General features: G+C 40.2%; 1 protein-coding gene and 1 long non-coding RNA gene across 2 annotated transcripts; one reads left to right on the top strand and one right to left on the bottom strand.

Annotated features, from left to right (window-relative positions):
- Positions 1 to 3,615: 3,615 nt before the first annotated feature.
- Positions 3,616 to 15,448, bottom strand: LOC117398758 (up-regulator of cell proliferation-like). Its single transcript, XM_033997803.3, has 3 exons — positions 15,394 to 15,448; positions 11,227 to 11,405; positions 3,616 to 9,219 (listed from the first exon to the last, which is right to left on the bottom strand). Exons 2-3 carry the CDS (start codon positions 11,267 to 11,269, stop codon positions 4,478 to 4,480), a joined length of 4,785 nt encoding a protein of 1,594 aa, XP_033853694.3. The 5' UTR covers positions 11,270 to 11,405; positions 15,394 to 15,448; the 3' UTR covers positions 3,616 to 4,477.
- Positions 14,037 to 18,538, top strand: LOC131709703 (uncharacterized). The gene is made up of 3 exons (XR_009311581.1): positions 14,037 to 14,143; positions 15,164 to 15,235; positions 16,500 to 18,538. It is a non-coding gene; the product is annotated as an uncharacterized LOC131709703 (long non-coding RNA).
- Positions 18,539 to 21,428: the final 2,890 nt, after the last annotated feature.

Below are 21,428 nucleotides of genomic sequence, written 5' to 3'. Positions count from 1 at the left end.
TATATATGAATGAACTTAATCGCTTTGACATTGTATTAGATTACATAATAAAATCAGCATCAATTAAACTTTTTTTTTTTGCTTTATAATTTGAATACTTCAATTAAAGGTTGAAAAGTTCCCAAATTAATGGGATTTACAGTATCCGAGTCCACCATGTATTTAATTTCATCTGTCCGCAGTCCACATTGACAATGTCCATATGGGCGTACATTTTGTCTACATTGTGTACGGTGAATCTCACCGGTGTTTTTTTATTTTCCCTTGGGTGAGTCTGGTGGCTCATCGGTGACTTTAACAACAGTTACGGTAATCACAGAGGCTCACCGGTACAGCAACGCGGACTTTACCTAGTCTTGCGGGCAGGAAGTGAGGATCTATGAGAATGGGTTATAGTTAGCCTACATCCAACCTCAGTTACGACCCCCTTTGAGAATGGAGGGTGTTTAAGTCTGAAATGCCCGTCCTAACTAACAAAAATGAGTTTTAATGGTTTTAATAAATGTGTAAACCTGCTGTCCACACCCTCAATCTGAAGAATTATACAAGGATCCAGCACCGCAATGCAATACTCATGTGTGTATGGTTCTAAATGTGACACCTACCTTTAATTACAAAATATCACAGGATGCAGCAAGCGTTGAATGTAAACGTACTGATGTAGCCTGTCTACGCCAGTTCAATGCGATAAGGCACAGAACAAATTAAATATCCTTTAGGTTCTTTTTATTCAGATAACAGATCTAAAAAATGTAGGAACAAGGTCACCATGAAAATCACACCGATACATTTTAACAAGCGTTTGTTTATTGTAAACTTCAAATAGCGACACCTGGTTTCAAAAGGCACTGATATATTAAAACAATTCCATTTCACCTATTAAACAGGTAGCAAAATTTCAAGCAGTTAAACAAGGTTCACATTAATGAGAATGTATTAAACTGCAGATGCAACAACGCTGCTACCCAGCAATAAAGTGGAGATACACATTCATAAAGACACGGTAAAACTATCATTATAAAACAATACCACGGTATAAAAGGTACAAATACCCACACCACACACACACACACACAATGTCCGTGCAGGGGAGGGAACACACACAGAGATAGCGAGAGAGAAACCAGCATATAACTATAGCTTATTCTATGCCCTTCTTAAACTCCAATCGACTATCAAATAGGCTAAAAACATTTGGGCCGTTCGCGCTCTTTATCAAACACCGGCATACCATCAGCCCAATACTTATTATCGGGATGCTCCATTTAGTGGTCCGTTTCTGTCTCTCTGAGTCGTCCCACAGACCCACAGACCCACAGACCCACAGACCCACAGACCCACAGACCCACAGACCCACAGACCCACAGACCCACAGACCCACAGACCCACAGACCCACAGACCCACAGACCCACAGACCCACAGACCCGGATGGCCCAGGATGCCCCTCGTTTATGAAACATGTGCCATTTATATTCAGGTGCGTAAATTGATCAATAATTCAATTACTAGGTGCTCAACAGGGCAAACACAGGGAAGCGGGCGGAGAAGCCAACATAACGTGATACAAATCAATTATCAAAAAGTGTCAGACAACACTAAACGTGCACCAATCAAATCAATAAAATAATTTTAGAAAAACATACAAATATCAAATAAATTTGAACAGGGTATTCTTGACGCTGTTACGCAAAGTCTGTAAAACAGTACCATACGGTTACCATTGAAATCGCAACTGTAGCAAAACGTCCCGGAAGACCCGGGTTACCGTTGTGCTTGTTTTTAAAACTAAAATGGACACAGTAAAATTGCCCGTACTTGCTTTGAAATCTGCCTCACTTTTCCATATGCCAACAGTCCCTATATAGTCCCGATTTCCTTGCAAATGTCCCGCGACCCGATGCATAGGAAGAAAGTCCAGAGATTTACACATAGAAAAAAATAATTTATTCTACACAGTAGAGTTAGTGACAAGCACACGTGCGGCTGAGACACCTGCTGATCACCAACTTATACAAAGATAAGAACGCCTCATGGTGTCTGTGTTTACTGGCATGCTGGTCGTGTCGTGTTGAGTTTGGGGGTGATACGTCTATTATATGATCATTAGTGTTTTTTGTGTATGAATCCTCCCATGAGACGAGCGTCCCGCTGAACAGTTTCCAAATGTTGTCAGCTATGACTTTCTGAATACATTTGTTCGTTCACTAATTGTCCCTTCTCTATTACAAGCATGCCGCTTGTGTAGGAGCGGCTATCTGGTTACATTGCACTCATTGTTGAGCGATTGCGTAAGTTTGGTGTTTGTAACCCTGGGGCGAAAAAGAAACAGTGGAACTCTCCTCTCTCCTCTATCTCTCTCTCTCCCTCTAACTCTCCTCCCATCTCTCTCTCCCTCTAACTCTCCTCCCATCTCTCCCTCTCTCTCCCTAACTCTCCTCCCATCTCTCTCCCTCTAACTCTCCTCCCATCTCTCTCTCTCCCTCTAACTCTCCTCCCATCTCTCCCTCTAACTCTCCTACCATCTCTCCCTCTCTCTCTCTAACTCTCCTCCCATCTCTCTCTCTCTCTCTCTCTCCGATTTCAAAAAGAAAACATGATCTAATCTAGGGTGACCATATTTTATAAACCAAATCCGGGGACACTCAGTGTATCGCGATCATCTTATATTTTAACAGATGCACATTTTCATTACAAATAGAAAACAGATATGCATCTAACCTACAGAAACAAACTTTCCTCAAACTAAACAAGAGCCTACTTCTCCTGCTGCCTTCAAGCCATACAAGACATGCCGGGAACTTTGGGTAATGCATTTCTGTCTTCTTAAAACTGGATTTACCGGCAGTTGAAACAAACCAGACCGATAGTCTACAGACGGTAGAAAGTTTCTTTATATAATCCTGACAGAGTGGTGGGAATTTCTGTCAATCAACCTACGATAACTTTTTTTTTTTTAAACGTTCCAGGGACATTATTTGCCCGGGGACAAAGTACCTCATCCGGGGACTGCACCCAGAAAACGGTGACGTATGGGCACCCTAATCTAATAATACTACGATGTTCAGTAATTCTGGATTAGACGAGGGTGTAATTAAAGAGATACCCTAATTAGCGCAGATTTACCCCCTGCAGAAGCAAATTCAGATTAGCAAAGTATTCGTTTATTATGTGAATTTGAAAACAGTAAATATTCCTTACACACATACAAAATACGATCTCCTTTCAGGTTAAATCACTCATTTTTAATCAGTTTGTAAAATGATTAACTCAATCAAGTAATCTAATAATATAAAATGCATATATGCTTTAACACACTTAGCACAACAATCAATTAAAATCTATAGATCATAGTTAAGACACACAATTCTAAGAACACAATTTAACCAATTTATCATTTGCAATTACAACATTATTATGTGCTCATAACATATTATTTATTATTATTATTTATTTATTTATTTCTTAGCAGACGCCCTTATCCAGGGCGACTTACAATCGCAAGCAAATACAAATACATTCAAGTGTTACAATACAAGTAATACAATAAGAGCAACATGCAACCCACAGAACAACAGAACAAAAATAACATGCTTCTTAGGTTTGCATTTGTGACTGTATTCCATACATTTCAAATACATATATTTATAGATCTTAAAATACCAGACATAATGTGATTATACTAAAGTAAATGACGTTCTCAGCTATCATTGGCATTTTTTAAACCAGTATGTAAAAACAAGGCTGTATATTTTAAAAATAAGCAGAGGAAATTTGATTATTTTTGATGTGTTGCTGGTTTGTACATTTTGTTTCCGTGAATATCATTTTAATGACGGACAAATAAAGCATATCAGCTATAAAATCTTGTTTGTTTGTTTATTAAGCAATTAACCAATTAACCCCGTGACCTGACCTAAAGCAATTTTTAAGCCTGCAATTTAACTGCACTCCAGGTCTAGAGTCGTCTTCCCTTGTTATAGAACATAAGAAAGTTTGCAAACGAGAGGAGGCCATTCAGCCCATCTTGCTCGTTTGGTTGTTAGTAGCTTATTGATCCCAGAATCTCATCAAACAGCTTCTTGAAGGATCCCAGGGTGTCAGCTTCAACATTATTACAGGGGAGTTGGTTCCAGACCTTCACAATTCTCTGTGTAAAAAAGTGCCTCCTATTTTCTGTTCTGAATGCCCCTTTATCTAATCTCCATTTGTGACCCCTGGTCCTGGTTTCTTTTTTCAGGTCCCCTGGGTCGACATTGTCTATATCTTTTAGGATTTTGAATGCTTGAATCAGATCACTGCATAGTCTTCTTTATTCAAGACTGAATAGATTCAATTGTTTCAGCCTGTCTGCATACGACATGCCTTTTGAACCCGGGATAATTCTGTACTATTAGATGTCTTTGTTTATGCTCAGTTTTAATGCTTTAGATTTTTTTTTTTGGCTACGCAAACTCTGTGCATCAAACGTCTTTTGATTTATTCGACGTTAAACAATTCTTGCAAACTCTTCATTGCGTTGTCTTTTGTTATGCTTCTCCATTGCTCAGGGATATCAGCAGGCTCTACCTCATACTCCTTTGCAAACTCTTCATTGTATGTAGTCAGCACGTACTTCCAGTAGTCAGAGGCTTCAATACTGGGATCAGGGGCAATGTGCCAGTCAGGGTAGAATTTCCGATAGTCTTTACAGGGATACGTCTTCCACTCTGTTTCAGGACTCTGAAATGTTGTATTACTGTGTACATTAGTTGAACATATACTTGCACATAGTTTTTCAGATTCTGACCATATGTATCTCCCCAACCCCAGGGGTCGATGCACTGATGCATGGTGTTCCTTGTGGTCCTTGCCTCCTGCCTCACAGGGGACCTTGCAGAATGGACACTGCTCCCCACAGCCAAACACCCTCTTGAACAGCTCATCCAGTGGATTGAATGGCAGATTTTGAAGTTTCTTCTCAATTTTGGATCCCTTAGAAAATTCAGCACGTAACAATTCCTTCATTTCTTTCAGAAAAATCTGAAGAGCCGTCACAAACTCCTCATATTTTGCTGTTATCTGGAAAATGATTCCTCTCAGCGTGTCCTGGGGAATCACAATGTCTTTGCTCAGAGTGCTACAGATGTTTTCAATGAATATCGATGTGCTTTTGCCATCATCAGTCAGGGCTGTGTCATCTTTCCCCATTTGCGAGGTTTTAATGGCATCTTCTATTTTCGTTGTTATCACGTCAAGACATTTAATTTCTAAATCACCAATGGAAGCATTGTTTGAAAAATGGCAGACGATACGATTCGAAATCCACTTCTTGACAAAATGTTTGTATTTTGTAGTGTATTGCACATAGTTCTTAAAGTTTCCTTCAATAAGCAATTGCTTTAGAATGGTGAACTGGAAGAAGGACCGGGAGCTGTATTTCACAGATTCTCCACCAGTCAGAATTGCATCTACAATTTCAAACCCAAGAGTTCTTTGAACATATTCCTTCACTGCAGGTGTGAGGCAGAGATTGACAAATTCCATTGCTTTTTTTTGGCATTGATCCTTTTTCTGATAAAGATCTACGAATGTTGATTTGTACTGAGTTTTGAACTTTTCCAGCTGTTGCTCAGGATCGTTCTCTATGAGGAACTGTTCATGCATCTGTTGAAATCCCTTGGCAGCGAACCCACAGATATGCAACTTGATGTCAACATCAAAAGCTGTGTTGGTTTTGAGTTTCTTATTATTAGTCTCCTCCAGTGTTTTATCTATCATTTCTAGCAGCTCTCCAGTGTAAATGTCATAGTAATCTGTTTTACCCTTTTTTAGTTGTGAAACATAATCTTTGCACTGTCCAATTAAATTTGTTGCCATCTCTTCTGTCTGTTTTATGGGATTATTGAACAATCTCTTTAAAAAAGTTTTAAAAAGTGAACATTTCTGGAAGTGTTCGCTATGTACCTTAAAAGCTGTTTCTCCACATTCTGTCAAATCCTTTACAGCATTTAACTGCTCCTTAACTGAACCACCATATCTTTCTAAATTGCTTCTCAGTTGGCTAAAGACATGCGATACAACGTCTTGCTTGTCCAGAGCCTTGAAGTTGAGTTCATACACTGTCTCGCGCCACATATTTTCAAATTCTTCATCCAGCTTCGTGTCAGATAAGGGCACACCCCTCTTCCTACATTCTTTAAGCACGCACAGTACTTTCTGTTCAATTGCTGCAGTATGCTTTTCGTGAATATCTTTTAACTTTGTCATTCCTTTTTGAATTTCCATGGCTTTGTCCAGTGTGTTATGAATAGCATTTTCAGTTTCCCTCTTGAGACTTTTAATGCTGTTCAAAAAGTCTCCTCTGTACTTTTCCACAAGAGGAATGTGTCTTTCCTTTTTCTTGTAATATTCAACCAGTTGGCCACGGAGTTTTGTTTCTTCTGATCCCAGTTCCTGAGTTGCCTCTGATTGTAATCTTCTCAGTAAATCAATAAGGTTCATAGACTGGTTACTCTTGAAGTTAGAAATACGCACCTCTGCCTCTGATGCCCATACAAACATGTGTTTTCGGAAAGACCATTCCCATTTAGAAAATTCAAGGCAAAGTTTATTGTAAGCATCAGCCACCAGTGTATTTCTGAAACTGAAAATGAAATTCTCATATTTAACAGATTTCCACAAGCTTTCCATCCACTTCAGGAACTCTGTAATATGTGCTGGAGGCTGATCGTCTTTGCAGTGTTTTAAAACCTTAAACAGACTCTTCTTGAACTCATACACAGCTTCACTGTAGCCTGTGTTCACTGGTGCCATTGGTGGAATGCCATGCCACAGGCCAGGGATGTACCAGTTATTTTTCTCTGCATCATACTCCATAACGTCTGTGAATTTACTGGCAGAGTTTTGTTTCTCCATTTTGGCGGCTATCTCGGTCATTTCATTCAGCTGCTCCAAAAGATGCTTCCTTTCGGTCATGTTTTTGTTGTGAGCAGACACCCCCCCGACATTCTGGTGCACAAACTGGCACTTTGGCTTCTTCCCCACTTCCTTCATTCTAAGAAAGGCGTGCACCACGATCTGCAAGATATCCTTCATCTCTGTGGAGTTCTCCATTGCGATGTTTATTATTGTAATATCGCTGAGTCCAGTCACCAGTGTTGCAAGCTCATTGTCATGTTCGTAACTGTTTTCTAGCTGTGCCAGCTCTGGAGATTTGAGACCTTCTGTGTCGATTAACAGGATGAAATCACAGTTCAGCTCTTCTTTGAGATTCTCTTTGACTCGGATTAACAGCATGAAGGCTCCTCTCGTGCATCTGCCACTGCTAACTGCAAACTGAACCCCGAACATTGTGTTGAGGAGGGTAGACTTCCCAGTGCTTTGGACTCCCAACACTGTTACAACCAGCACCCTGCTCTTGTGTTGGACTTTCCTGTGGAGCTCAGTTAGAACATCAGTCACCCACCTTACAGGGATATTTGATGCATCTCCATCCATCAGCTCAAGAGGGAAGCCGTCCAACAGCAGATCAGCCACAATGCTGGGAAGACTGGCAACGTCTTCCTGACAGCATTTCTCAGGAAAGAAGCAAGCAGCTTCGTAGAGCTGTCCAATTTCACGCATAAAATGTTCTACTCCAAGGGAACTCTCTAATATTTTTTTGTCCAAGTCTGCAATTTCATTTTTGTTTGGACCTTTTAAATCTGTCAGTTGGGTTTTATAACTCTCACGGAGGTGAGAGAGTTCTTTTCGTGCAATAAGATCCAAGTTCAGCCTCATCCACTTGAGGAAATAGGCTTTTTCTCTTGTGTTTGGATTGGCTATTGCCTTGATGAATGTAGCCATTGCTTTAGGAGTCTTGTGCTTGCTTTGTTCTTGTCGTAGTTTCTTCTTTTTTTCCTGTAGCTGAGTCTTATATAGTTCAACGTGCCGATCTCCTGCCTTTTCCAGTCTACACTCCTCTTTTTCTAATTCTGCTAGTTTCTTCCAAGGTACCCCTTGCAAAGGTAGCTTTGACTCCTTATATTGAGGTATCTTTATTATTCTGCCAATTTGAGCAGTAATCTCTTTGGCCCTTGTTTTTGCATTTTTACATTCAACACACTCTTCATCTACAGAAATGCCTAATTCAAGCGCTGTTGCAGACATGTCTTCAATTCTCACTGTATTTGGCTTGCTTTGCACAATGCCCTTCATGGCTTTGCGCAGATTATTAGTAAAGTCTGCATCATTGATCTGTTTGTTCTTCATCTGGAGATTATTTTGATTTAAATTTAACTCTTTAGCCAATTCTTTCACAGTAGTAGGATCTGTATTCTGAGACTTGTTCACAACCAAAATCAGTTGCGATTTGGTGTTCTTCAGTGATGCCAGTAACCTGTACTCATTCTCTTCTATGCTATCAAAAAATACAAAAACAGCTGATGATGTTTGCACTAAAAAGCTAAACTGTGTTTCAAAGGCACATATGTCTCCTTGAAGTGTAGCAATAGCTATGGGTTCTGAAAAGATGTCTAAATTTGTATTTCCGCAAGGAAGGTACCAACTGATTTCTACTAAACCATTTGAAATCTCTTGTGACACATCCCCACCCGACATATCACGATGGATGAAGAAATCATGGTGCTGCTGGGGGTTACTGAGAACCTGATTCAGAATCTGTGATTTGGACAGACTGCAGTCGCCCAGACTGACAAAAGAGATCATTGGCAAGGCAGTGCGGACTATACTGTCTTCCACAAACCCTCTGGTCTCTGCTAGTGAGTGGGGCCTCCACTCCTTCACAATGTCTCTCATGGCCCACAGCATTAATGTACACTGATCGGTGCTACAGTCAGGGAGCAAGAGAGGTACAGCAAACTGGCACATCGACATTTTTGACATCATTTCCTGCTGCAGGAAGCTGTCGGCGCACAGGAAGAGAGCTGTGATGAGATCCAGTGGATTGATTCGATTATCGTCACAATTACCATTACTGCACAAACCGTCAAAAAAACTGTCAATGTCCGCAGGTTTTGCATCCGTTTGTGTCTCGTTCGCATTTGCACACCTCGTACTTCTAGCTGTCACATTCACCATCATCAGTCTTTTCAGAAAGTGACTGGGAAGATCTTTCACAGACCGGATTGGTTCATCTGTCACACTCTCTGGGCCGATCTCAAGGACAGCACCTAATGTGAGTTTGCTTGTCAAGTGATCTTCCAGTCCTATCTTGCGCAGAAATTCCGTCAGTTGGTTTTCTGCGAGTATAGAAAAATAGAGCACAAAATTAAAGTTCTCTGTAATTTCAGACAGCAGTGTAATCAGCACAAAAGCCTGTTTGAGACAATTAGTCAATTTTGGAGTCATTGAGAATGCAGTAATAATAATAATAATAATAATAATAATAATCTCTATTCTAATATAGCGCCTTTCATAGTGGACCTCCATCAGAAAGCACTTCAATCCATCGCGTATCCGAATGTGCTGGGACCAGAGTCAGGGAGGATATGTAAAAGGTTGTCTGAATGAATCCTGTTTTAAACACCATTATACACAGCTGGAACAATGACTAGATTCACACAGTTATTGTTTTGAGATTCAGCTTTTATTAGGGATGCTCCACTAAATCCCTGGTTTAGAAAGACACGGGGTATTCATGCTTGTGACGGGGTGTCCGTCTGACGTGTGGGGGCGTGCGTTCACTGCTGAGCGACGGGCAGGAGATCCAGATGGAGGTTGAAGTTGATACGCCCCCCGCAGGCGAACAGGATTTATTACAGATAGACACACTGAACAGCTCAGGCGACGCTGCCAGCAATAGTAGAGCATGGAGCTCACACAACACAGCGTACGAAAACTTCTGTGGGATCTCCAGTCTCTGAACTAATCTTCTCTGTTCAATCATAAACTAACGTTGCTGAAGAGATTGATCAGGGCCGATAAACTGTCAGGGCGGATGTCCGACGAGAGAATACGCGACGGATTACTGTAATTACAAATCTTGTAAGAAGGACAGGTGAACAATCAACTGTAAAATAAAAGTTTAACCATTTGGGTTGCTTGTATTTATCATATTGTAGGGTAGCATATAGATGGCATCTTAGGTATAGATTCATATACAGCTGTGGCCAAAAGTTTCACATCACCTAGAATTTTAGGATTGAGGCATAAGAAAAAAAAAACTATATGAAGATAATTTAGATCTTTTATTTAACATCGTGTAATCAAAGAAACTGAAAAATGATATCTAATATAGTCTACCGGAAGCCATAATAGTAGTACAGTAGTATTTGATGTTAGATTTTGAAATGTCACATTTTTCATGTCAGTTTTTCTATTAGGTATCTGGAAAACTACAAAGCGGTGGTGTGGAATTCAATATATTAACAAGGGAACATTATTCAGCAGCTTTCATTGGACTCTATGAAGCTGAGGGAGTTCATTCTGCAGGGTGATGCAAAACTTTTGGCCAGAGCTGTAGGTTTTATTCCAGGCTTTCTAGCTTATCTTCACTCTTTGTCAAATCATTTTAAAAAATGTATGTAGGACTATGCATGGAACCATTACAGAACAGAAAACAATATCATGGGCAGTACGGCATTTAGCAAGGCAATAATTTCACTAAATTTAGTAAAATAATACTGGTGCAGCAGAGGTTTTTCACTCACCCAGAAGTAAATATTACTGTAACTTCTAAGAGACCAATCAAAGCAATCTTATTATGATGAGTCTATGATAAATAACCATTTACTACATTTGGTATTGTAAATTTATATTTACAGCACATACAGCATCTACTGAACTTACTGTAAAAAAAACCTTTGTATGAGTCTATTTTCTAGGTATTTTAGGGGGTCCTAAAAAGGGGGGAGCGACTTATACACTGGCGTGACCTGTAGGCTTTTTCCTGAAATTGTTGTCTCAAAAAGGGGGGCGACTTATACACCGGTGAGACTTATACACTGTTTTTTACGGTATGTGTATTTTGTACAAAAACAGCATTGAATAAATCAGACAGTATATGAAAATGAACATAGTGCGATCATTTTACTGTAGGTAGCATGTTATATATATATATATATATATATATATATATATATATATATATATATATATATATATATATATATATATATATAAACAGAATATTGAACACAAACTGCAGGTGTGATGCATTTTTAAAAATGATTCAAGTGTGCAATAAAAAATAAAAACGTTTTTTGATTTTTGATCCCCCCCCCCGGCGTGGTTTTGTTTCTACTCACTTTTGTCTCGGAGATGCTCCCAGGTTTTGGCACTGGCTGACATGATGACAAATGTGGAGACTAGTTTATTTGTCTTGGCTTCGTACACGTGGGCTCTTTGTCGTACAGTTTCCTTTCTGGGTTTAACATCTGTCACCCCCGCATCATCTGTAGACGTCTTTATGTTGTCTTCCCTTTACCTTAAAAAATATTGAATTATACAGAAAACATTGACTGATTGTTTGAAGTTACGGATGCAGCACTGAACTCAGTCCCCATTTTCACCACATTGAGCTTTAAAGGAGTCTTTTCAGAAGTATCAGAACTAGGAGTGCTGCTTCTGGTACTCGTAATGGCCTTTCAGAACTATTTATCAGCAAGTATTAAATAAATCCATTTGTTAAAGAAATGTTCATGAATAGCATACAAGGCAGCAGTGTGGAGTAATGGTCAGGGCTCTGGACTCTTGACCGGAGGGTCATGGGTTCAATCCCAGGTGGGGGACACTGCTGCTGTACCCTTGAGCAAGGTACTTTACCTAGATTGCTCCAGTAAAAACCCAACTGTATAAATGGGGAATTGTATGTAAAAATAATGTGATATCTTGTAACAATTGTAAGCCGCCCTGGATAAGGGCGTCTGCTAAGAAATAATAATAATAATAATAATAATAATAATAATATAAAAAGTTTGCGCAAAACTGATTTAGAGAACAGATCTCAAACCCCAGTGACATGGTACTTCTGTCATGGGCAGATGTGGCAAGAACATAAACAAGCCGGTCTGGTGGTTAAAGAAAAGGGCTTGTAACCAGCAGGTCCCTGGTTCAAATCCCACCTCAGCCACTGACTCATTGTGTGACCCTGAGCAAGTCACTTCACCTCCTTGTGCTCCGTCTTTCGGGTGAGACGTAGTTGTAAGTGGCTCTACAGCTGATGCATAGTTCACACACCCTAGTCTCTGTAAGTCGCCTTGGCTATAGGCATCTGTTAAATAAACTAATAATAATAATATCTTGTTTATACCAAGAATGCGTACATCAATAATATACTGTATATACATATTTAATTTTGTTTTAAACACGGCGAGTGAAAAATGCGGTCAGTGTTTTCGCCGTCGCTTTACGAATGTTTTTGACGACTGCTTCTGTTTCATTTCTTTCATTTTTCAATAATTGTTTAATAGGGTGTTAGTAGTTAAAACACAAGAGAAACAGATAAAGCAGAATATCATATGACTATACTCTCTATGGAACTAGAACAAATGTTGCTAGCACTACCCCCACTCCATAGAGCTCTGTGGTTCTTGCTAATTCTGCATATTATCATTTGTTAATCTTAAAAAGGGTGCATCTCCAGACAGAAGGTATCTATTTTCTGAAACAAGTTTTGTGTACAGTCAGGGGTGCTGGGGATGCGACAGCACCCCCTGGCTTTGCATGGCTTCCATCATATACAGGGTTTACAGTTTTGTTCAATGGCTTTCAGCACCCACACTTTAAAAACTGTTGCAGTGCCACTGTGTACAGTACTGTAGTGACTACAGGGTGTTTAAAATATTAAAAGGTGCCCCTATCAAAACCTTCATGCTTGTTTTAAATGATACGCAGTGCGCAATATAAGTCGCCCTGGATAAGGTCGTCTGCTAAGAAATAAATAATAATAATAAATAATAATAATAATAATAATAATTAATTTGCTTTGCAGGGTGTCGAAAGAAACAATACATGTTAAAGTGAAGTTTCTGAAGCCATAAGAACGATTTGATGAAAGGGTTATGACGATATTATACCGACATAGATTGTGCAATTTCGTCCTGTGTGAATTGGTATTTTGAAGATTTTTAAAACGTCTCCGAGACGGCTCAGCAGCGGCATTTGTGTGTGAAAAGGGATTTCAAACAGAAACACAATTCCCCCTTCAGCCAAATCCAGAGCTGTTCTGATGCGCGTCGCATTCTTTCGGAAGCGCATGTGAAGTTTTCAACACTCCGCAGTTAATTACGGTGGCCCTGAAGTGCAAACACAAACTTTAAGATGCAAGCTTACCTGCAATTAAAAAAACGACTTTAAATACAAAAACAAACATCTTAAAATTTGTGTACAAACACAAAAAAAGGCTTACATCTTAAAAAATCAATCAAATCCTATTATGGTTATGACTTAGATAAGTTGGCGGGTGTTGGTTGTGGAAAGACATAAGTCAGATCTCCGATTGGATGAACATTTACTCACTTTCTGTGATCCTGGACCGTGGAAGCTGTCGTCTTTGTACATACAAAATAGTATCCTGCATTATAAAATTGTAAAAATCGCTGAGCTTCCACACCACTACTACAGTCTGTACAGCAGCTATTTTATAGATATGAGTGATTACATAATGGTGTAACTGTATGAGGGATTCTGTCTTCCTTTTAAGAATTTAAATATTCCTGTGTGTAAAGTTTTGGACGAGCAGCGTATACGAGGAGTGTAGGCTGAACTTGGGCAAAGCAGAGAGGAGTTGCCCTTCGATTCCTCCTAATTATGAAAAGCTGTTTTAATAACGCAGTTAGATTTATTTTTTAAATAACATAACATATGCTCCATTGTTCAGTCCCACCTTTACTACGGTAATAATATTTTTTTTTAAAAAACGTGATTCTATATTTTTATAGAAAGAAAATGTGTGGAGCGAGAGAGAGAGAGACCCAAAAGTGTACAAAGACGACAGCTTCCACGATCCAGGATCACAGTAACGGAGTAAATGTTCACCCAATCGGAGATCTAATTTATGTCTTTCCACAACCAACACCCGCCCACTTATCTATGTCATTTCCTTTATAGGATTTGATTTGTTTGGTGGTGTCTTTTTAAGATGTAAGCCTTTTTTGTGTTTGTACACAAATTTTAAGATGCAGGCGTTTGTTTTTGTATTTAAAGTCGTTTTTTTAATTGCAGGTAAGCTTTTTTTAATTTAAGATACACATTTTTTTGTTTGTCTGTATTTTTTATTTGCTGTTTTGCACTTCAGGGCCACCGTAGGGGTTAATACATAGTCCGCAACTTTTAGATGCGCAGCTCAAATTAAACACGCGGCCGCATTTACTTGCGCTTGCCGACTCTTAGTACATCGGCCCCTAGAAGGGTAAAATTAACACTTTGCAATGAAAGACTTTATTAACAGCACAGGGACAATAATAACCACCTATGGTTCAGCCGCAAGCCCTAGGCTCTGACTGTGAGACTGTGGTAGCTAGCCTTCACAAGCAATGGAGGTAACAGGAAATCAGCCAAATGCACTCCTCAAAGGAGCGAAAAACCAACCTAACGTTTGAAATGATCACTAAAGATACATTGACTAACAGTACTTGAAGGACAGGGTTATATTATTATTATTATTATAGCGATCTTGGTTCCCCGCAGGAAGGCGCATCACACACGTAGAGGGCGGGCGCGAACCCGGGTCCTCTTGCACTAAAGCATAGCGCCGATACCGCTGTACAAAAGAACCGGCTGTCTTACCCCGTGCACGCTAATCTCCATTTGTGACCCCTGGTCCTTGTTTCTTTTTTCAGGTCAATGAAGTCTCCTGGGGTCGACATTGTCAATACCTTTTAGGATTTTGAATGCTTGAATCAGATCACCGCGTAGTCTTCTTTGTTCAAGACTGAATAGATTCAATTCTTTTAGCCTGTCTGCATACGACATGCCTTTTAAACCCAGGATAATTCTGGTTGCTCTTCTTTGCACTCTTTCTAGAGCAGCAATATCCTTTTTGTAACGAGGTGACCATATTCTATGTGAGGTCTTACTAATGCATTGTAAAGTTTTAACATTACTTCCCTTGATCATTATTATTATTATTTTAAAACATTCAACGATTTAACATCTACTCTGGTTCTACTTTATTTATAAGGCTGCACTGTATTTAATATGATCTGTTGTTACTTAATGTAAATATTTATTTCGCTTTTATAGTTGTCCAAAGTATACATCATCTACCAGCGATCTCCCACCCTGGTCCTGGAAAGCCCCTATCCTGCAGGTTTGGTCAGTGTCTTTACATCATGAATAGCTAAAGATCTGGAAGACTTGTTAATCTTGGCTAATCAAGCCAATAATTGGTGCAATTAAGTAACTGAGCTTGGTTATTATCCCTTCAGTACACCCTGGCAGAGCTGCAGCTAAAACTTAGATATTTGACTCACCTAATCATGGCACATCTGCTGCAACACTCTTTCCTCGTCAAGGGTGAAGGTCTGTCGTGGAGATGTTCAGGGTGGCGCAGGACAACTTCTCTTATAGCGTACTGCTTATCAAAATATCTTGGCTCCTAGCCACAAAGGGTGTAACTTGGCTTATGAACACGGATCTTGGCAATAAAATGTAAAGTTGGGATTTTTATTTTCTCCCACGTCTTTTCACTTTTAGCAACTGCTCAGCAATTAAAATAATATGATTATTTATTTCATAGCAGAAGCCCTTATCCAGGGTGACTTACAATTGTTACAAGATATCACATTATTTTTTACATACAATTACACAGTTTGGTTTTTACTGGAGCAATCTAGGTAAAGTACCTTGCTCAAGGGTACAGCAGCAGTGTCCCCATTATTATTGTTATTATTTGTTTATTTAGCAGACGCCTTTATCCAAGGCGACTTACAGAGACTAGGGTGTGTGAACGATGCATCAGCTGCAGAGTCACTTACAACAACGTCTCACCTAAAAGACGGAGCACAAGATTAAGCGACTTGCTCAGGGTCACGCAATGAGTCAGTGGCTGAGGTGGGATTTGAACTGGGGACCTCCTAGTTACAAGCTCTTTACTTTAACCACTGGACCACACAGCCTCTGGGATTGAACCCACGACCCTCCGGTCAAGAGTCCAGAGCCCTAACCACCACTACACACTGCTGGGACCTCATTATTGGATATTTTAGATTCAAAGGCACATCTCCTTGAAGTGTCGCATAGCTATGGGTTCTGAAAAGATGTCTAAATTTGTATTTCCCGCAAGGAAGGTACCAACTGATTTCTACTAAACCATTTGAAATCTCTTGTGACACATCCCCACCCGACATATCACGATGGATGAAGAAATCATGGTGCTGCTGGGGGTTACTGAGAACCTGATTCAGAATCTGTGATTTGGACAGACTGCAGTCGCCCAGACTGACAAAAGAGATCATTGGCATGGCAGTGCGGACTATACTGTCTTCCACAAACCCTCTCGTCTCTGCTAGTGAGTGGGGCCTCCTCTCCTTCACAATGTCTTGCATAGAACTAATTTCCTTGTCTCTCTTTTTTTTAGTCTGCTCTGCAGCTGTGAGCTGCTCAGAGGGAGTGGGACTGAGCACGCCTCTGTGAAGAGTGTTCATTCACTGAGCTGCTCGGAGAGGCTCGCTTACTCAACACGCCCAGGGTCTTCGGTTCAACGTTTTCAGGGCCCGTGAAGTCATGCTTTTTTCCGGTGTTGCTGTGTTTCTGAAAGATCTTGGTGGATTTCCTGTGCTTTATTACGCTGGGAGCTTTGATTTTGTAATTGACAGCCCGTGGTGGATGTGACTGGCAGGTGCTAGACTTTTTTTTTTTCTGGGCTGGGTGTGGAGATTCAGACAGATTCAAACTTCTTACAGACCATAACAAGCTAACAGCATGCAAAGTGCACAGCTTTAATGTTGCCGGTGGTAACAGAGGTTCAAGGTTATGCTGCTATTGTTAAATATTTACTCTGTCATGCGATCGTTCAGTCCAGTTTATGAAATCAATGTCTTGTTCATTATGCTGTTCATTATTTTTTTCTGTGATTTTCTTTCATGGCTTTTTATTCGGGCAGCAGTGTGGAGTAGTGGTTAGGGATCTGGACTCTTGACCGGAAGGGCGTGGGTTCAGTCCCAGATGGGGGACACTGCTGCTGTACCCTTGAGCAAGGTACTTTACCTAGATTGCTCCAGTAAAAACCCAACTGTATAAATGGGTAATTGTATGTAAAAATAATGTGTATCTTGTAACAAATTGTAAGTCGCCCTGGATAAGGGTGTCTGCCAAGAAATAAATAATAATATTGTCAAAACAGAGGTATATTTACCATTAATTATACAGAATTTTTTGGCAAAGAAACTGGAAACAGACAATTTCTCTAAAAAGAAAAAAACTATTTGCGACGAACAAGACAAAATGAGTCCACAGCAAAAGTAAAAAAATGTACAAGAGCCAATGTATTGCATATGATAAAGATTGGCGTGCTATGTGTTATGTTCTGCTTTTGTGTTTGTCCAGGCACTGCCAATGAAAATTAGTTCCTAGCTCAATCTGGGTGCAATGTATCTTATGACATGCCAAAAATGTTAAAAACTGTACGGTGTTCCCCTCAAATAAATATATCACTAAATAAATCAAACGAAGGTTGCAACATCTGCAAATCTAAATGTGAAGGATATTGTAGCGATCTTGGTTCCCGCAGGCAGCCGCATCACACACGGGGAGGCAATCCACACACAGGCGTGAACCCGGGTCCTCTCGCGCTAAAGCATAGCGCCGATACCACTGTACAAAAGAGCCGGCTCCTTTGCAAGGAGCGTATATCGGGCTTATGTCTTTGTGTGTGATTACGTCACCTACCAGCCCTGCTGGTGCCTTCCCCCGTGCACGCTACAATATTATCACTGCTAAATGTTTTTTTTTCCCCCAAACTTTGTCTCCTCCGGGGCTCTCTGAGTGTTTGGGCACCTGTGCAGCTGCCCTGACTGCCCCCATTATTCCGCCACCACTGGCTGAGTCACAACAAAGAACACGGTGCAGTCAGACTTCTGACAGATTTCTGAAACGAAAAAATAAACGCCTTTAAAACAGTTAGTTAAAAAACCACACTCCGTGTTTATCAGCAAACATTCCTTCTCAAAGTTTACTGCTTTGGTATCCCCCTGGTAAAAGCACAGCACAGTGTAGTAAAGCACAGAAAAGATAATGAACCAGCCCCCTTCTAAAAGCACAGAGAAGATAATGAACCAGCCCCCTGCTCAAAGCACAGTGAAGATAATGAACCAGCCCCCTTCTCAAAGCACAGAGAAAATAATGAACCAGCCCCCTTCTCAAAGTTTACTGATTTGGTATCCCCCTGGTAAAAGCACAGCACAGTGTAGTAAAGCACAGAGAAGATAATGAACCAGACCCCTTCTCAAGTGCCCAGTTTTCAGGGGTTTGCCCATAATCAATCAATCACTCTCTCTATCTAAGAAAAAGAAAAAGAAAAAAAAAAAAAAAAAAAAAAAAAAAAAGAGAAAAGGATATTTCAGATAGTTAAAAAGGTAGAATAACTGATTATCAGGACATTTCAGACTACACAGTCCTTCATCGGCTGAATACAAAAAAACAATGCTTTAAGAAGTTGATAAAAAAACAAAACCGTAGTCTTTTAAACAATTCCAGAATGTTGATGACCTATATATATATATATATATATATATATATATATATATGCAAGAGACCCTGCACAAGTAAAATGTGTGTTTTGTGGCAGCCTGGGGTCAAGATGGCTGTTTTACACAGCCACATGTTAAACTGCTTTATTGATAAACTGTTTAATTACTTAATTAGAAAAGCGTGGAATGTGATCAGGTGGGAATTTAATTATTGAAGTAAAATTTCCCCTGCTGGGCACACCCAAGAAAAGAGCAAAGAAAATGCTTGTTCAGCCTGACTGGAAAAGCGTGTTGTGTAAGATAATAGACACTGCCAGGAAAAGGATGTATGGTGCGAGGTTTTGAAGAACAGAAACTGAAAGACCAAAGAAAGGGATTTGCAAGACATGAGTTTTGGTTTTACAGGGTAAAAGGAGTTCGCCACAGTCCAGTATAATATATAAAACTATGGCTTTTGAAACTTATTGAATTTATATAGTTATCTTTCTAACCCACAATGTTGGATTTTGAACTGACCACGCTGGCTTTCAATTTTAATATGGTCAGTAGATTTTACTGTAAAGTCGCCACGTTGGCAACTAAACATTTACAGGATATTCAACAGGACTTTGGTTCTGTAACGATGGCGTTCTGTTCCATGGAAGCAGCCCCCCTTTTCTAGATTCCATATTATTATTAGACCGTGTAACAATTATTTTTTTTTTTGGTTCCTGGGTAGTAAGTGTTATTTCCTAATTGCTTATGCCTCAAAAGTATAGAAAATGGCTATTATTCCCCACAAACTTTGCTTTTGTGACCAGGACAGTGATATTTTGAAATTTACCTATTTCCACTGAGAAAACGGGCGAATGTGTCTTTTCGTTCACATAAAGTCAGAAAAAAACATATGAATCCAAATTAACATGTATTTATACTAAAGTAATACAAAAATGACTACAAAGGATTTAGAAGTGAGTAGTTTTTTGAGATTTACGATTATACTGTAAATCACTTTCACGAATCAGCCCCCAAATGTAGTCTCCCATCATGTTCTCGGTATACTGTCCTTGGTAGCGGCGTTCAAAGTCCAGTATATCGTGGTGGAAGCGCTCGCCTTGCTCCTCCGAGTACGCTCCCATGTTCTCCTTGAATTTATCAAGATGAGCATCAAGGATATGGACTTTGAGAGACATCCTACAGCCCATTGTGCCGTAGTTCTTCACCAGAGTCTCAACCAGCTCCACATAGTTTTTGGCCTTGTGATTGCCCAGGAAGTCCCGAACCACTGCGACAAAGCTGTTCAAAGCCGCTTTCCCCTTACTAGTGAACTTCTTGGGGAATTCATTGCACTCCAGGATCTTCTTTATCTGTGGTCCGACGAAGACACCGGCTTTGACTTTTGCCTCAGACAGCTTAGGGAAGAAGTCTTGAAGGCTGCCGACTCCTTATCTAGAGCTCTGACAAATTGTTTCATAAGGCCCAATTTGATGTGCAGTGGTGGCATCAGCACCTTCCGGGGGTCCACCAGTGGCTCCCACTTGACGTTGTTCCTCCCCACAGAGAACTCGGTCCGCTGTGGCCAGTCCCGCCTGTGGTAGTGCGCCTTGGTGTCCCTGCTGTCCCAAAGGCAAAGATAGCAGGGAAACTTGGTAAAACCGCCTTGGAGACCCATCAGGAATGCCACCATTTTGAAGTCTCAAAATACGTCTACCGGATGCTTGCAGCCTCTTGATGCCATCTCAGAAAAATGCAGATATGTATCCACTTAGGCAGCTGGAACTAAACTGAACTGGTGGGCTTAAGGCCCCTGTATTTATACTACTATTTATATTACTGGAAAGTTCTAGAAGTTACTCCAAGTTTACTCAGCACTGAATCTATCTGGAATGTTCTGGAAAATAGGTAAATTTCAAAATATCACTGTCCTGGTCACAAAAGCAAAGTTTGTGGGGAATAGCAATTTTTTATAATTTTGAGGCATAAGCAATTAGGAAATAACACTTACTGCCCAGGAACAAAAATTGTGTTACATAGTGTTATTATTTGTTTATTTAGCAGACGTCTGTATCCAAGGCCACTTACAGAGACTAGGGTGTGTGAACTATGCATCAGCTGCAGAGTCACTTACAACTACGTCTCACCCAAAAGACGGAGCACAAGGAGGTGAAGTGACTTGCTCAGGGTCTCACAATGAGTCAGTGGCTGAGGTGGGATTTGATCCGGGGACCTCCTGGTTACAAGCCCTTTTCTTTAACCACTGGACTACAGCCTCCATGAGCCCATCATGTTCCGAATTCATTCTGCGTTGTCTGCAGATCAGAAGAACACAAGAACAAAGTTTACAAACGAGAGGAGGCCATTCAGCCCATCTTGCTCGTTTGGTTGTTAGTAGCTTATTGATCCCAGAATCTCATCAAGCAGCTTCTTGAAGGATCCCAGGGTGTCAGCTTCAACAACATTACTGGGGAGTTGGTTCCAGACCTCAGAATTCTCTGTGTAAAAAAGTGCCTCCTATTTTCTGTTCTGAATGACCCTTTACCTAATCTCCATTTGTGGCCCCTGTTCCTTGTTTCTTTTTTCAGGTCCCCTGGGTCGACACTATCTATACCTTTTAGGATTTTGAATGCTTGAATCAGATCACCGCGTAGTCTTCTTCGTTCAAGACTGAATAGATTCAATTATTTTAGCCTGTCTGCATACAACATGCCTTTTAAACCTGGGATAATTCTGGTTGCTCTTCTTTGCACTCTTTCTAGAGCAGCAATATCCTTTTTGTAATGAGGTTTGACAGTTATTGTCAAATGAAAGAAAGTTAAAGAAAAAAATGTTAAAAGCAAATT

Source organism: Acipenser ruthenus, chromosome 44 (assembly GCF_902713425.1).
Source record: "Acipenser ruthenus chromosome 44, fAciRut3.2 maternal haplotype, whole genome shotgun sequence".
NCBI classification, from domain to species: Eukaryota; Metazoa; Chordata; class Actinopteri; order Acipenseriformes; family Acipenseridae; genus Acipenser; species Acipenser ruthenus.
Note: the sequence above shows the minus strand (reverse complement) of the source record. Positions and strands in the feature narration are given on the sequence as shown.

Bases quoted from the DNA above. Each gene is read 5' to 3' on its own strand.
- LOC117398758 (XM_033997803.3), bottom strand. From the start codon at position 11,269: ATGTCAGCCAGTGCCAAAACCTGGGAGCATCTCCGAGACAAAA. The intron at 9,220-11,226 runs GTGAGTAGAAAC...CTATACTCGCAG, and splicing joins GGAGCATCTCCGAGACAAAA to AAAACCAACTGACGGAATTT.